Raw genomic sequence first — 13,010 nt, 5'->3', positions numbered from 1 at the left:
CACTGATGGCTGCTGAGAAGTATCTGACAAATTATGACATTTGTTTATGGTATGAGAAAACATGCATTGGCCAGGGCTTGAACCTGGGACTCCAGCTTTCATGGTCTGGTGCTTTACCAACTAAGCTACCAAGGCGTACTTGGAAAGCATACTGATTGGTTGCATGCCCAGAAGGTCCAGAATCACTGTACACGGGTGCGGATCCCATTGTGTTGTGATAGTATCGTGGCTTTATCCTTGTAGTTCATAATGTAGTTTATGTCTGTAGAAATAAACACAAGGTTTCTAAGGTAGTGTTTTAGCTATGAGTTAAAAGGATAATGTAAAATGTTCTTACCTCAGTCTTTGCAATAACAGACTGAGGTGTAAGTAAAATGTGTCTAGAAAAATAAGAATGTATCGGAAAAGTCCAAAGCTAAATATGGTAAGTAAATCATGCACAAAACACTATGCATGTGGCTCAATAATGTAGGCTTGTGTACTGCAACACTACAACAGTTCATGTCAGCCCTTTTGGGATGGTAACATTTCCTCACACCACCAAATTATCAACCACCTATCTCTGCACCAAAACCAACTAGAACTTGAGCACCCATGATAGGCTCTCATTTCCCTACTCCTCTGGTGAAGGAGATGTTAAGCCATGCTCAGCTTGCTTTGGACCAGTTTGCACTCCACTGATGGGATCTCAAGGATCATCCACATTATTGTCTCACACTTGCACACTGTCTATGGTCCAACAACTCACTCACAACACTCCTCTGCCACTTCCACCTCATCCACACACCCTCTAATGTCTCTGAATGTTTGAATGGCTGGGAATTTTTGCAGGATGACAGACCAACACTCTTCAAGCTGGTTGTCCAAATCCTGATAGCCATCAATCAATGGATAAGCCATCAAAATGAGCTTATAAAGCTCAGAAGTAAAAGTATGTACATACCTCCACATTATTGCCATCAGCTAAATCACAGTCTATTTGTAGGTGCTCATCATTAGACATGTACAGTGTCCCATTGAGACTGACTATGGTAGGTGGTGGAATCTGGTGCTGTTCTCACACTGGAATGCTGTCAATGTCAGGCTCACCCATGCTATCTTCTTGTATAGCATTATCCTTTGGCCCTCCCGTAGTTACATATATCCCTCTAGTTGTGCATTTAATAAAGTTATCCAACTTGCCATTTTGGATGTTCCTGATCCCCTTTAAGAAGTTGTTCTGTACTTCAAAGCCATAACTCTGGCCAGCTTGAAACTTGTTGACCTCACCAACTTAGAGAAAATCCATTACACTTTCCAGTTTATTATTAAGGTGGGGTGCACTGTGCTTCTTGCTTTATCCATACAATGATACAGCCTGCTCTATTTCTTCTTTCAAGTGCAGAAAACTGTGGACATGCATTGAAACAGCCCAACAATAGTAAGTCTTATCAAATTCCTTCCCCTTGAACTATCTGTTCTAGCCAAAAATTGAAGTGTTCTTACAATAGATCAAATTCAACAAAGCATCCAGAGGTGCCATAAAGATTTGCAAGCCAATTTTGGAAGATGGAATCCTTGAGCTTCTTGGGGAATTCCTACTTGAAGTTACAATATAATTCAGTCAGGTAGGATGAGTAGTGAGGATTACCAGAGCCTGAAAGTGTAAAAATCCAGACCTATATTGTCTCCATTGACAAATATCTTCTGTTATATAGAAAGACAATAAACTGACCTTCAAAACTTCCCAGACTTGTGTTGTCTGTAATAATAGAGTGATTAAGAACTATTATGAGTTTGTTGTAATGGTCTATAATAACAGTTTGACATACCTTGGTCTATCTGGAGAAGACTGAGGTTGTCGTTACTGAGGTGTCCAAGTTTTGCTATTCAAGTGTGGGAATTTAAGATTATGTAATGTGCAAAAAAGCGAAAACAAGGAAAAGATGTAAAGTGTTCAGTGATAGTTTGTATAGTAGTAAATAGATACTAAAATAAATGTTATGTAGTCCATACCTCAATAATGTGGCCTATGTCCCCCTCAGAGGTTACACTAAAAACATCTCACCACCAGATGGCATTCCAAAGGAATAGCATAGCATTGCTAGAGTATATATCCTTGTTACATCCTGGTTCCTTGGTGCAAGACTACACTCAGGTATTAGGCTATGGTTTCCTGTTGGGAACTTGGTCTGGGTGGTTTTCATATAATGATGGATTTTAGGCCCTATCATGTTCCTGCATAGGTGCATGCCAGCATGCTAATGTGTGTGTTCCTCCTAACAATTCTTGAAAGCTTGGCAGTTGACTTGGGTTCTTTTTCTTGTCAAAATACTTGACAAGGTCATCACAGCCAAAATAAATTCTGGAAGCAAGTTTAGTATGATATTTCTGCATATCAGTAATGCACAGCAAACTCACTCCCAAAAACTCAGTAGATGCACATCTAAAACAAGGTTAACAAAGTGAGCTCTATTATGGAAATTAACCTTGTGCAGATTACTTGGTGTCAGACACTCAGCCACTCCAGCAAGACAACTGAGAGATGATGGGTCACAGCAGTATCCTGATCCCCAGTGTGTGTGGATGATACAGCTCAAGTCTGTCCACTTTGTATGCCACAATTCAAGCATAGGGACAATGAATCCTTCAGATTCATTGTCCTCTTTGTGTATGCTCAAATATTTCTTGTTGAGATTACACATCTGCTCAAATGTCTTGCCATCACCACTGAATATAATGAGAGTCTTCTGTAAGGTCTCTTTATTTACATTCATCTGCATGCTCAGAAAGTCCATTGCAGCTGCTTTCATTCCCTGGATGTCTATTTCATTGACACTATTGGTTGCAAATGGGAAGATGTTTGTTTTGCATTCAGAATTGATTGGTGTTTTCATTATTTTTTCCTTCTCCTTTTTAACAGCCTCAAAGTAGATTGATAGTACAGGGACAAATTTAAGTAGCACAGAGAGAATGTGTATAGATGTTACTTCTCCCAGGTGAGTGAAGTTGATATCCACTCACATGCCATCAACACTGATTTTCTTTCTGTCTTGTAGTTTCTGCCATTCCATCAGCTTTTAAAGATCAAAAGCTTTAGGCTCAACATCCTGCCTGCATCTCAATAGAAGTGCCTGCAAATCCCTTGATCATCCAACTCTCTCTTCCAATATGCATGTTGTTTTGTTTTGCATAGCTCTGGACATTATCTCCAACAACAAAAAATTACCAGGTTCTGGGTGTGTGGCCTTTCATAAGTCCTCTCGTTTAGCTATAGCCATAGTTTTTAGGCTCTGATATGTTGATTCAAAAGAGACTGAGCAGCCCAAACAGGATTCAAGTCAATATAGTGACTGATGAGCCTGTACAGCAAAGAAATATACTGAACAAAATATAGGAACATATGTGACATGAGGTGATTGGATTGTTGTGATTGACATCAATGCATCATTTACTCCCTAGTCAGACATTGGGATCATATCATTGAAAACACAGTGAGACTCACAAGGTTTTGTGGACAATGAAATCATCTGACTTCATAACTAGATGCATTCTCAAAGGCCAGATTACTGTATCAACAAATTATATGCCATATTACAGGTGCATGTTCTTCTGCTACTTTTTGTAATCTAGAGTAACTGAATCTGTCAATGTCTTCCCAGGTCACTGATGGCCCATGATAGTATTTAGCATCTTGCTGAGGTGGTTTGATTCATAGTTGTAGGCCTGCATCTCAGTCAATCATTCTGGAAGCCTCTTGACATACAATTTGGCTGAAATGCAAAAGTGTCCAAGTGGTAAGTGCTGGACATACATGGAACAGACCTTATACAAGGTATATATTGACTACCATATATACACATATTAGATCTGCAATTAAAGACTAGTACATGTCTATCCAGCATGCCATGTGTCACCTGCCCCAGAAATTTCTGACATGGTTGGCTGTGTATACCTTGAATCAGACGTATAACCTAGATTTCCATTGACATAGGACTTCAACATTGTGAATCTCATCAGGTGCGAACATCTCAGCACTTGTTAAAGCTCACCAATAGCAGACCTTCCAGCAGGTCTACATAGAGGAGACTAAGGTATGAGCAACTCCTTCAGACAAAACTAATGCAAGGTTCCTCTATCATCTCTTCATTATGGTCATAAACACCAGCCCTATTCACTGAACCAACAGCTGGAACCTTCACATAATGTTTCTTCCTGGTTAGCAAAACAGCACCATCTGAACTCAGATACTTCCACAGGGTGCTCAAGCTGGTACCAATAAAACAATACCTAGATATTTTCAACCTACAAGCAATAGCCTTATACCAGACAACATCCAACAATATGGCATCAATTGGGATTCAAACCCACCACACTGACACCAATCCTTCGGACTACCTTGCAGGCAATCTATTAGTGGCATACTGGCCAGAACATAATATTTTCAAAGTGGACAAATCAACTGTCTGCTAATGGAATAGCACATCAAATTCCTCCATCAACATATTGATTACTCACCAAGCACAACCGTGATAGACAGCCCATATTTGTAGGTGGAAGCCTTGGGTGTCTGTTGTGACATTCGTCAATGGGATGGCAGTAGCTTAGTGGTATTGCAGGAGTAATTTGGGTGTCTCGATGGAGGGAGATATAAGATGTAGGTTAGAAAAGGTAGTGGCGACTAAATAATGGTATTTTGGCTTATAGTTATATTGGCAGGCAAGATGGGATTGGAAGTAGATGGCAGCAATATCTCAAAAGAGGAAGGAAGGATATTTGTCAGGCAAGGCCTTGGACCCACAATGCCCTTTTGTACCATTCCCTCAAACACGTTGAGGGTCACTGGGTTGACATTGAGCTCCCAGTCAAGATACTGGCACATCTTTTTTTATCAGGTTAATTTTGCCCAACTGGAACATATTTTTGGCTACAATACTCCACAACTTTCATGCACATAAAAGTCTTGCTAACTAGGTATGGGCTGAGTTGAAGATGATCCCAGCGGAGCCTATGATAGGTTGCTGCGAAGTGAGGATTAACAAAGGGGGCAACAGGCAATGACACTTGCCAGAGGCTCCATGGTAAGCCGTACAAAAATGGGAAAGACAATGTGCATTTAAATAGAGATGGGTGTGGGGCAATTTGAGCCATGGATAAATAGAATAGAAATAGCATTTCACTTACTGGATCTGCTTAACTATTTGAGGCAGGGGACTGCCCATTGGCTGATTATGCATGCATATGATTGCTGAGCAAGTTGGTCAGACTTGGAGTGATAAAGTTTACCTTTCACTCAGGAAAGTCATCATTGTTGTATCTATTCATGTTGAACTTTGTGCTTGTAGACGGATGCTATAGATAATTCTGATGCAGTGCAAATAGCAGGGAATTTTTTGCTAGATTTTGAGAGACTGATTTTGAGCAAATATAAGCGGATGTGCTGTTTGTCCTTGAAAAAAGAGAGGGTGTCGCTCTGGAAATGAACAAGAAGAGGTGAATGAGTGAGTCAGTAGCAACATAGTACTGAAGTGGACAAAATCAAAGAGCTTACCTGTAGGGGGGCCAGCTGGCTCTTTTTTGAAGTATCAAGGTTGTCTACTAGAAAAGAAGAAAGTGAAGAAGAGCAAGTAGACAGAATGGCTGTTAAGGGAGATGATGTGGATTCTGCATAGAATGTATTGGATAAAATAGAGAGACAATGGAAAGATCAGAAAAGGGCATTCTAATATGGCAGTTGTCAGTAGCCCGGTGACTAACAGTTAGCCTAACGTGATCCGCGTGAGTCATGGAAACGGCGCGGCAAACTTTGGCTTCAAAGCTTCAACTTCAACAATGTTTCACATCGAAGTTTCATCGCCAGTACAGATAAATATCCAATGAGACGTATTGGACGGTCAGACATAATTTTAGTTTTCCAGATTGTAATCTGGCTTCGAATTAGCCTGAGGCTTTTTCCATTTCTCCTCATAAGTAGGCCCCAGAACTTTTTAGAAACTTGATGTGTGACTTTTTTTTACAGGTGGAATGATTTTTCGTAAAAGCCTAAGAGAAATTGCTTTCATAGCATATATGTATTTACCTGGACCTGAGCCCCTTGTGACACTCCCAGGGTGCTGCCATTTCACTCAGACATTACCTACTGAGGGAGACAGCCAGTCTAACATTCTCCAACCAGATCAAGAGGCCCAGCATAGTTCAGCACAACACAACCACATTTTGGAGAATGGTTTGAACAACACTTTGCATGTCACAACAGATCCCAAGGCATGACATCAGGTTGGGTTTGCGACAACATATCAACTTGTTCTCTTTGTAAACATAAAAAAGTGTAACTGGGGGTCCCCACTTGCTATCTGCATATCTACCTCTTCCCAGCTGAGTGACAAGTCTCAATCCCTGACTACCCACACTATAGTATTTGAAAAAGTATATAAAAGGTAACAGTAATAAACCCTGGTCCAAATGGTTGTCAGGGGGTGGTCTGCTTGGTAAGCTATCAACCCTTCTCCAGACTGGCGGAGGCAAGTGACCGGCACCAAAGTCTTATCTTTCGGAAGATGTCAACTTAACCCTGCGGTCCGGGTTTGCACAAAGTGCAAGAGAGTAAAAAGAGCGAGTACTAATGTTACAACCAAAGTTTTTATACTCTGGTGCACAGAAAGAACAAGTAGAGAGGAGTGAGTGAGAGAGTGGATAAACTCCCTTAGGTTTAAGACCGAGTTAGTTATGGGTAAACAACAGGAGGACTCGCTGAGATGTCTTCTTGATCTATTAGGGTATATATACTACTACAGGGTATTTGTAAATGTGTACTATACAGTTGCTAAGGGTTGTGGCTGATGATGTCATAGGGCACAGCCTGTGTCACCAGCTCCACTGCATGAGAGACTTGTAGCTAAGAATAAAGAAAAGCAGTGCAGCATGAGAAAGTGGAGTTTTGAACAAAATGCAGAGTGCCACATGGCACAGTGTCTAAAAACTACAAAGGAAAGTTAAAGTGGAGAATGAAATTTAAAGGTCCGAAAATTGTGTACCGTAGCAATATAATTTGGATGCAAGGTGAATAGTTGATATACCTGACGTGTAGGGTGACACTAACCTAAACAAGATATGACACCTGACAAAAAGCATGCTTTGGAGGCACTGGCAGATCTTCCCAACCTATATGCAGACAACAACAACAACAATGACATGAATGTGCCAAGTTCTTGCATAATCAGCTAACAGCAATCACAGATGCATACCTGAAATGGGCATACAATTGTAAAGACACTAGTGCTCAAGGTTTTCTTGGAGAGCAAATAACAGGTGCAAGCAATGACTTACCTCAAGAAACAGGGTTTGTGAAGGTCCAGGTAATCCACATCTATAATAAGACCCTTGGGCTGAATCCAAATGGGTACTTTAAATAGTACTAATTGCATACACAGTGTTTTTTGGATACATAGGTCCCACAGCATCTTCTGTAAAATATTCCAGTATCTTCCACCAAAAACAAGCCATCAACATATACTTCAAGCACAATGATGTAGTTAAAATGTATCATAATCTTTGTAAGTGATTTTTGATCATGGTAGTATTGAACGGATGATTTATCTGTTTCATTATAGCTATATTCTTATAAAGCAATTATAAGCAGGCAATCCTTGCAAGTGGACCAATCAATCTTACAAAGGCAATAAAAGAGTGAGGAAAGGACATTTTAGCAGTGGCTGCTAAAGGAAAATCTATATCTACATGGCTTGCACAGGTAACCAGTTGAATAAATACTACAGATGGAGTATTGGCTGAAAATCAACAAGCTGACAGCCAGTGAGTACATAAAGCCATCACCTCCACATTGAACTGACATACTTATTGCTTCCTATAGGAAGTTTTTTGTGGCAGCAACTAACATATTCTCTTTGCAGAATCCTGCAACCATGGTAGTGTCAAAGGTCAATTTGACGCAGAAGATAGAGACCACCTGTCATCATGAGCAGAAAAAGTATGAGAAGATCCTGGAGGCAGTACATGCATTGGAATTGAAGCTTCAAGTTACACAGTGCTGGACCCCAGATGACCCAGAATGGCAGAATGCTGGTAGACTTGTAGCCATGCAAAAATATAAGCGGGTTTTAGATTGCTTAGAGGGGCTTGTAGTGGCTTGCATATTTGATGTTACAGTACACAATTTTTGGACTTCCAAATTTTGCTCTCTTCTTTGAAATTTTCTTTTCTTTTTAGACACTTGTGCCATTTGGCACTTTCCTTTTATTTCAAACTCCATTTATCCTGTACTTTTTTGCACTGCACTGCCTCCTTTTTTTTATAATTACATTTCTCACGTGGTGAAGCTGGTCACAAGGGCTGCATCCTATGACATCATCAGCCACAACCCTTAGCAACTGTATAGTACACATATACAAATACCCTGTAGTAGTATATACACCCTAATAGATCAAGAAGTCTCCTCAGCGAGTCCTCCTGTTGATTACTCTCAACTAACTCAGTCCTATCCTAAGGGGTATATCCATTCCCCCACTCACCCTCTTTGCTTGTCTTCAGTGTGTGCCAGAGTCTACAAACTTTGGTTGTAACATTTGAACTGACAAAAACAAACTGTTCACAGACAGGTAAGCATTTTATTCATATATCTACAAGTGCACTAACAGGTTTATAGGCTATGCACTATGAAAGCATATTGGTAAAGCCCTACAAGCCCAATCTACCACTATCCAGACAGCATTAGACAATTACAATACAGGCCCTGTGACCACCTTATTTTACTCTGGATTGGATGCAGATTGTAGAGTATGCATTTTTGACTGACTTTGACCTCCTGTATGACACACACTAGGATATAACAGGCAAAACCTGGGCAACACCTGCAGGCCATTTTGCAATAGACCAGTACTTCAAAATACTTAAAAGCTTGTGAAGAGATTGCCTACCTAAACATATCAAGGATGAAGTCACCTACTTGTACACATGTGAAGATTAAGTTTAACAGTCTCTCTGGCCCATCAACTGGCTGTATCCCAGATACAATGTGGTTGCTGTAATACGTACCATATTTCCTGCCTGGTTGGAATATCACGGCTACCAATTTTCACTGGTGCAATTTGTCCTAGTGAAAGTGAAAGTATCAACACTGGGCCTGCGGAAAGTGTCAGCATGGCTTCAGCACATATCCTGTCATTGTTGGTGACAACTGTAAGCAGTAGGTCTTCAGTTAGCAGGGAAATGGGCCAGGTGGTAAACAGTCACACACACCAAGCATAACCAACTTTTGTCACACCTAAAATTGATTCAAAAGTCTGAAAGTAGTTAAAATGTTTGATTCCATTCTGACACCTCCAATTTTAGGTCAACATTCTGTATAATTGTTTGCATTATTTCATACACAGAAGGGTGATTATCATTGAGCTATCCCTCCACACTTTTACTACCATTTGGGTACATAAAAACAAAAACTTATATCAACATTTTACAATATCAAATATTTAAATGATGTTCAATCTCTGTGTAGCTTTTTCCAAGACAAATATTTGAGTTTTGTTCAGGTTTGATTACAATATTTGGTGCATCAATATTTATCATAAACAACGGAGAAATCACTTCATTTTGCAGGTGACAAAATACTTGCAACAATTAATGTTTTCCTACAGAAAAATTCAAACAAAAATTTCTATTTTAACATTCTTGTTAAAGTTTTATCACTATCACAATATTGTTACAATAACACATTTTTAGACCTTTACTTTTCATTCTCCTCTTTAACCTTTTACTATAGTTTTCACACTCCATGCCATGCGGCACTTTCCCTTTTATCCAAACTCCCCTTTCTTGCGCAGCGTTGCCCTTCCTTTTATTTTTAGATACAAGTCTCTCATGCAGTGGAGCTGGCCACACGGGCTGTGCCCTCTGACATCATCAGCCACTGCTTTTATCAACTGTACAGTACATAAGTACAAACACCCTGTATTAGTATATATATCTCAATAAATCCAGGAGACTCCTCAGCCAGTCCTCCTGTTGTTTACCCACAACTAACTTGGTCCTATCCTCAGGGTAACCACTCCCCTCACTACCTTTATAGTTGGTTCTAGTTGTGCGCCAGAGTAACTAACTCTTGGTTGTTACAATATATTCTTTGAGCTATAGTTCTACAACAATTTACATGAAGGCAACATTTAAAATTTCTATGAGCAATCCAATCAATATTTGTAGTATTTAAAATATTGACCAAACAATAAATCTTGCTGAAACAAAAGCAATTACTCATAATAAATCTTACATGTGGAGAAATCTTCACAATATTTTAAATAACATCTTGTGTGTTGAACTTTTCATATATTCAACCTTATGTTGAACCTGAATCTTAAATTTCTTTTGCTCTTTATACACTCAGAGAAGATATTCATGGTACTATAGGTTTCCAGGTACACTCACCTCAATAATTCCCTTCAGATGTTTATTTATTTTCTGTTAAATTTCTGGTCTGACCACCAAATGTCCTGCAATAATTGAAACAGGTGCAAGTTGCCAATTCTTGCTATTCTGAGAAATGTTTGTGATCTTAAATGAGATTACACCAAAACTGAGCCATACTGCAAGTGGCCCTCCGCTAAAAGTACTTGGACTAGAAGGCATGACTTTTTCACTCCAAATGGTAATGCTGGAGGTGGACACTTGAGAGAGGGCCTAGACAGCGCATTGACATGTTGCCTGGGTCCCCCCCCTCATGTGGTGTGGTTGTGGTGGAGGAGGAAAAGGAGGAGAGGAGGGGTGGTGGAGATAAGGCGGCAGTGGCAGTGGCAGGAGGAGATGGCACTGGTGGTAATGGTGCATATTCCTCTAGTATTTTGTGGGTTTTTCCCACCCACACATGCACTTCATATGTAAGGTGGTCAGATAGTCATACTCTGCTACTCTAGCAGAGGGGTCATCTTTCCTTTTGGCTAATTGATAGATTCTGTTGATGTTGTGGTTAGCCTACACATTGATGTACACACATATTAAAGAACTACCCATGTACCCTCTCCTGGCCACGTAAGGGATAATAAATGTGAATGTACTGTTGATATTAAAAGGCTATTCAACCTTCTGCCTTGTGGTCTTTACAATTCAAACAAACTAACAATATTTCTATGCAGGGATCACAAAAGCACCTTCATTGACACACAAATCTTAGCCGGTTTTCTAATCTTGCTATCAAGCAAGCCATGAATTACAAACACTCCATTGATGAAATCATACACCACAAAATGCTGTCTTATATATGGAGGATTGAGGTCAAAGAAAGAGGTGTTGATTTTCTACAGCAAATTTAATCAGAGGCTAAGCAAGACTTAGATGAGGCAAATGAAAAAAAAAATAAAGAGTTGGAGGCCATCAAGATGCATGTGTGGTGCAGAAGAAGAAGGTGAGGAGGACAAGGAAGACTTCCAATGTTCCCATATCTTAGCCTCTTGCAGTGTCAACACAGTCAATGAACAAATATTCTGTCTGGAGAACCATATTTTTGGTCTGGGTGTATCTTTAGATCATGTCATGTCAGCCTACAATGACAAGCCAGATAGGATCTAGCTTTCCCCTGGCTATAATTCAGACAAATCAGACAACACATCTGACAAGAATGACATGTAACAATGTATTTTTTTTAATATTTAGTATCAGCCGCCTTGGAAATTTGTGTTCCCCATTTTTTCTTTTAGTGTTCCATCCCTATTATCATGTTCATTGGTCCTGTTTTTCTTTAGTCTTCTTGTCCTGTCCATTTTGTTATCTATATCAATTTTGTACTTTTGCTACTAGTATGTGACGTCTATTATGAGAATAATTATCAGTAATGATCAGCGACATCTTTGTACATATTGCTGCAGTGCCAACATTGTATTTATTTCCTTACATTGAGCAGCAAAAGGGCAGATATATGGCAATTGACAAGATAGAAGGCTGTTTTGCTGATGCTGCAGCTCTGGAACCAGTGGGCTTTAAGGCCTCAAGGTCAAGGGTTGGGGATGGTAGAGGTGAGGATATAGGTACCCACCCCCTTAGCGCATGATGTGCATGGCAGGTCCTAAGGTGAAAGGGAAGATGAAAGCTGACGTACATGAAATTTTACCTCTTGAGCAATGTACTGACACAATTTTTGGTCCACTAGTACAGGTCAGGCCAAAACCGAAAGAAGGCTCAGGAATGAGCCCCTCTAGTAATCCCGTTGATACGCAACTTGGGCTTGCTGTGGATCAATCACAACCTCCTCCTTCAAGTTCAATGTCTCACCCAACATTTCAATATCCACAGCCAAGTGCTCATCTACCCCTCCAGACCCAGAAATTGTATCACTTGATTGCTGGAATTATTCACCAATATGGCAAACTAATAAGCCAGTGACACAGGCATATCAAAAGATTGCAAGCTGCTCCTCAATGCGGACATGCCTTGAGTCAACATATTGATAGCGCTTGAGTAGATCTACCAGCCTAAGGAAAAGATGGCGCCTGACACCAAGTTCTGCACAGATGCAGTCAGAATGACTACTCAACAGCTCAAGGACCCACCTATGGCCAGTCAAAATGCAGGTGTGATATGGCTGGGGTATGGTCTTGTTTAGTTGGTTGTTGGCTACAAGTGCTGCTGATTGCTCAACAATTTGGGGACCAATGAGAGTGAGGGACAGTCGTTGAAGACATAGAAGTAGTGCTGCTCGGCACCTACAGAACATTGATGCTTCCTCACTCTCTTCACGATCCTCCTCTCCCATGCTGTCATCATTGCTGCCCATTCCCGTATCTCTCTGTCCGCAATCATTGCCTTGATCTTCTTCTATTGTCTCTACAACAATGCCTGTATAACGGAGATTATTCTATCTTACTATACGCAGGCACTCAAAGTTTTCTTTCTCCACCTCAATAGCCCTTGTGATGCCACTTTCCCAAAACCAAGAAAAATGTTGTATTTTTCCATTCTCGTACGAGGCCTTATATTGCTACTGGCTTGATCCGTTCTCAGTGCAGTTTTCCTTATTTGGCCTGAAAATTGAA

At 40.3% G+C, this 13,010-nt stretch overlaps 1 protein-coding gene across 1 annotated transcript; it reads right to left on the bottom strand.

Annotated features, from left to right (window-relative positions):
- Positions 1-12,403: 12,403 nt before the first annotated feature.
- On the bottom strand, positions 12,404-12,730 carry SERLADRAFT_376081 (uncharacterized protein; the record flags this gene model as incomplete). Its single annotated transcript, XM_007312667.1, has 1 exon — positions 12,404-12,730. A coding segment is annotated over one exon (327 nt), but the record flags the coding sequence as incomplete, so codon positions are not given.
- Positions 12,731-13,010: the final 280 nt, after the last annotated feature.

This window comes from Serpula lacrymans (assembly GCF_000218685.1).
Source record: "Serpula lacrymans var. lacrymans S7.9 unplaced genomic scaffold SERLAscaffold_1, whole genome shotgun sequence".
Lineage (NCBI taxonomy): Eukaryota > Fungi > Basidiomycota > Agaricomycetes > Boletales > Serpulaceae > Serpula > Serpula lacrymans.
Note: the sequence above shows the minus strand (reverse complement) of the source record. Positions and strands in the feature narration are given on the sequence as shown.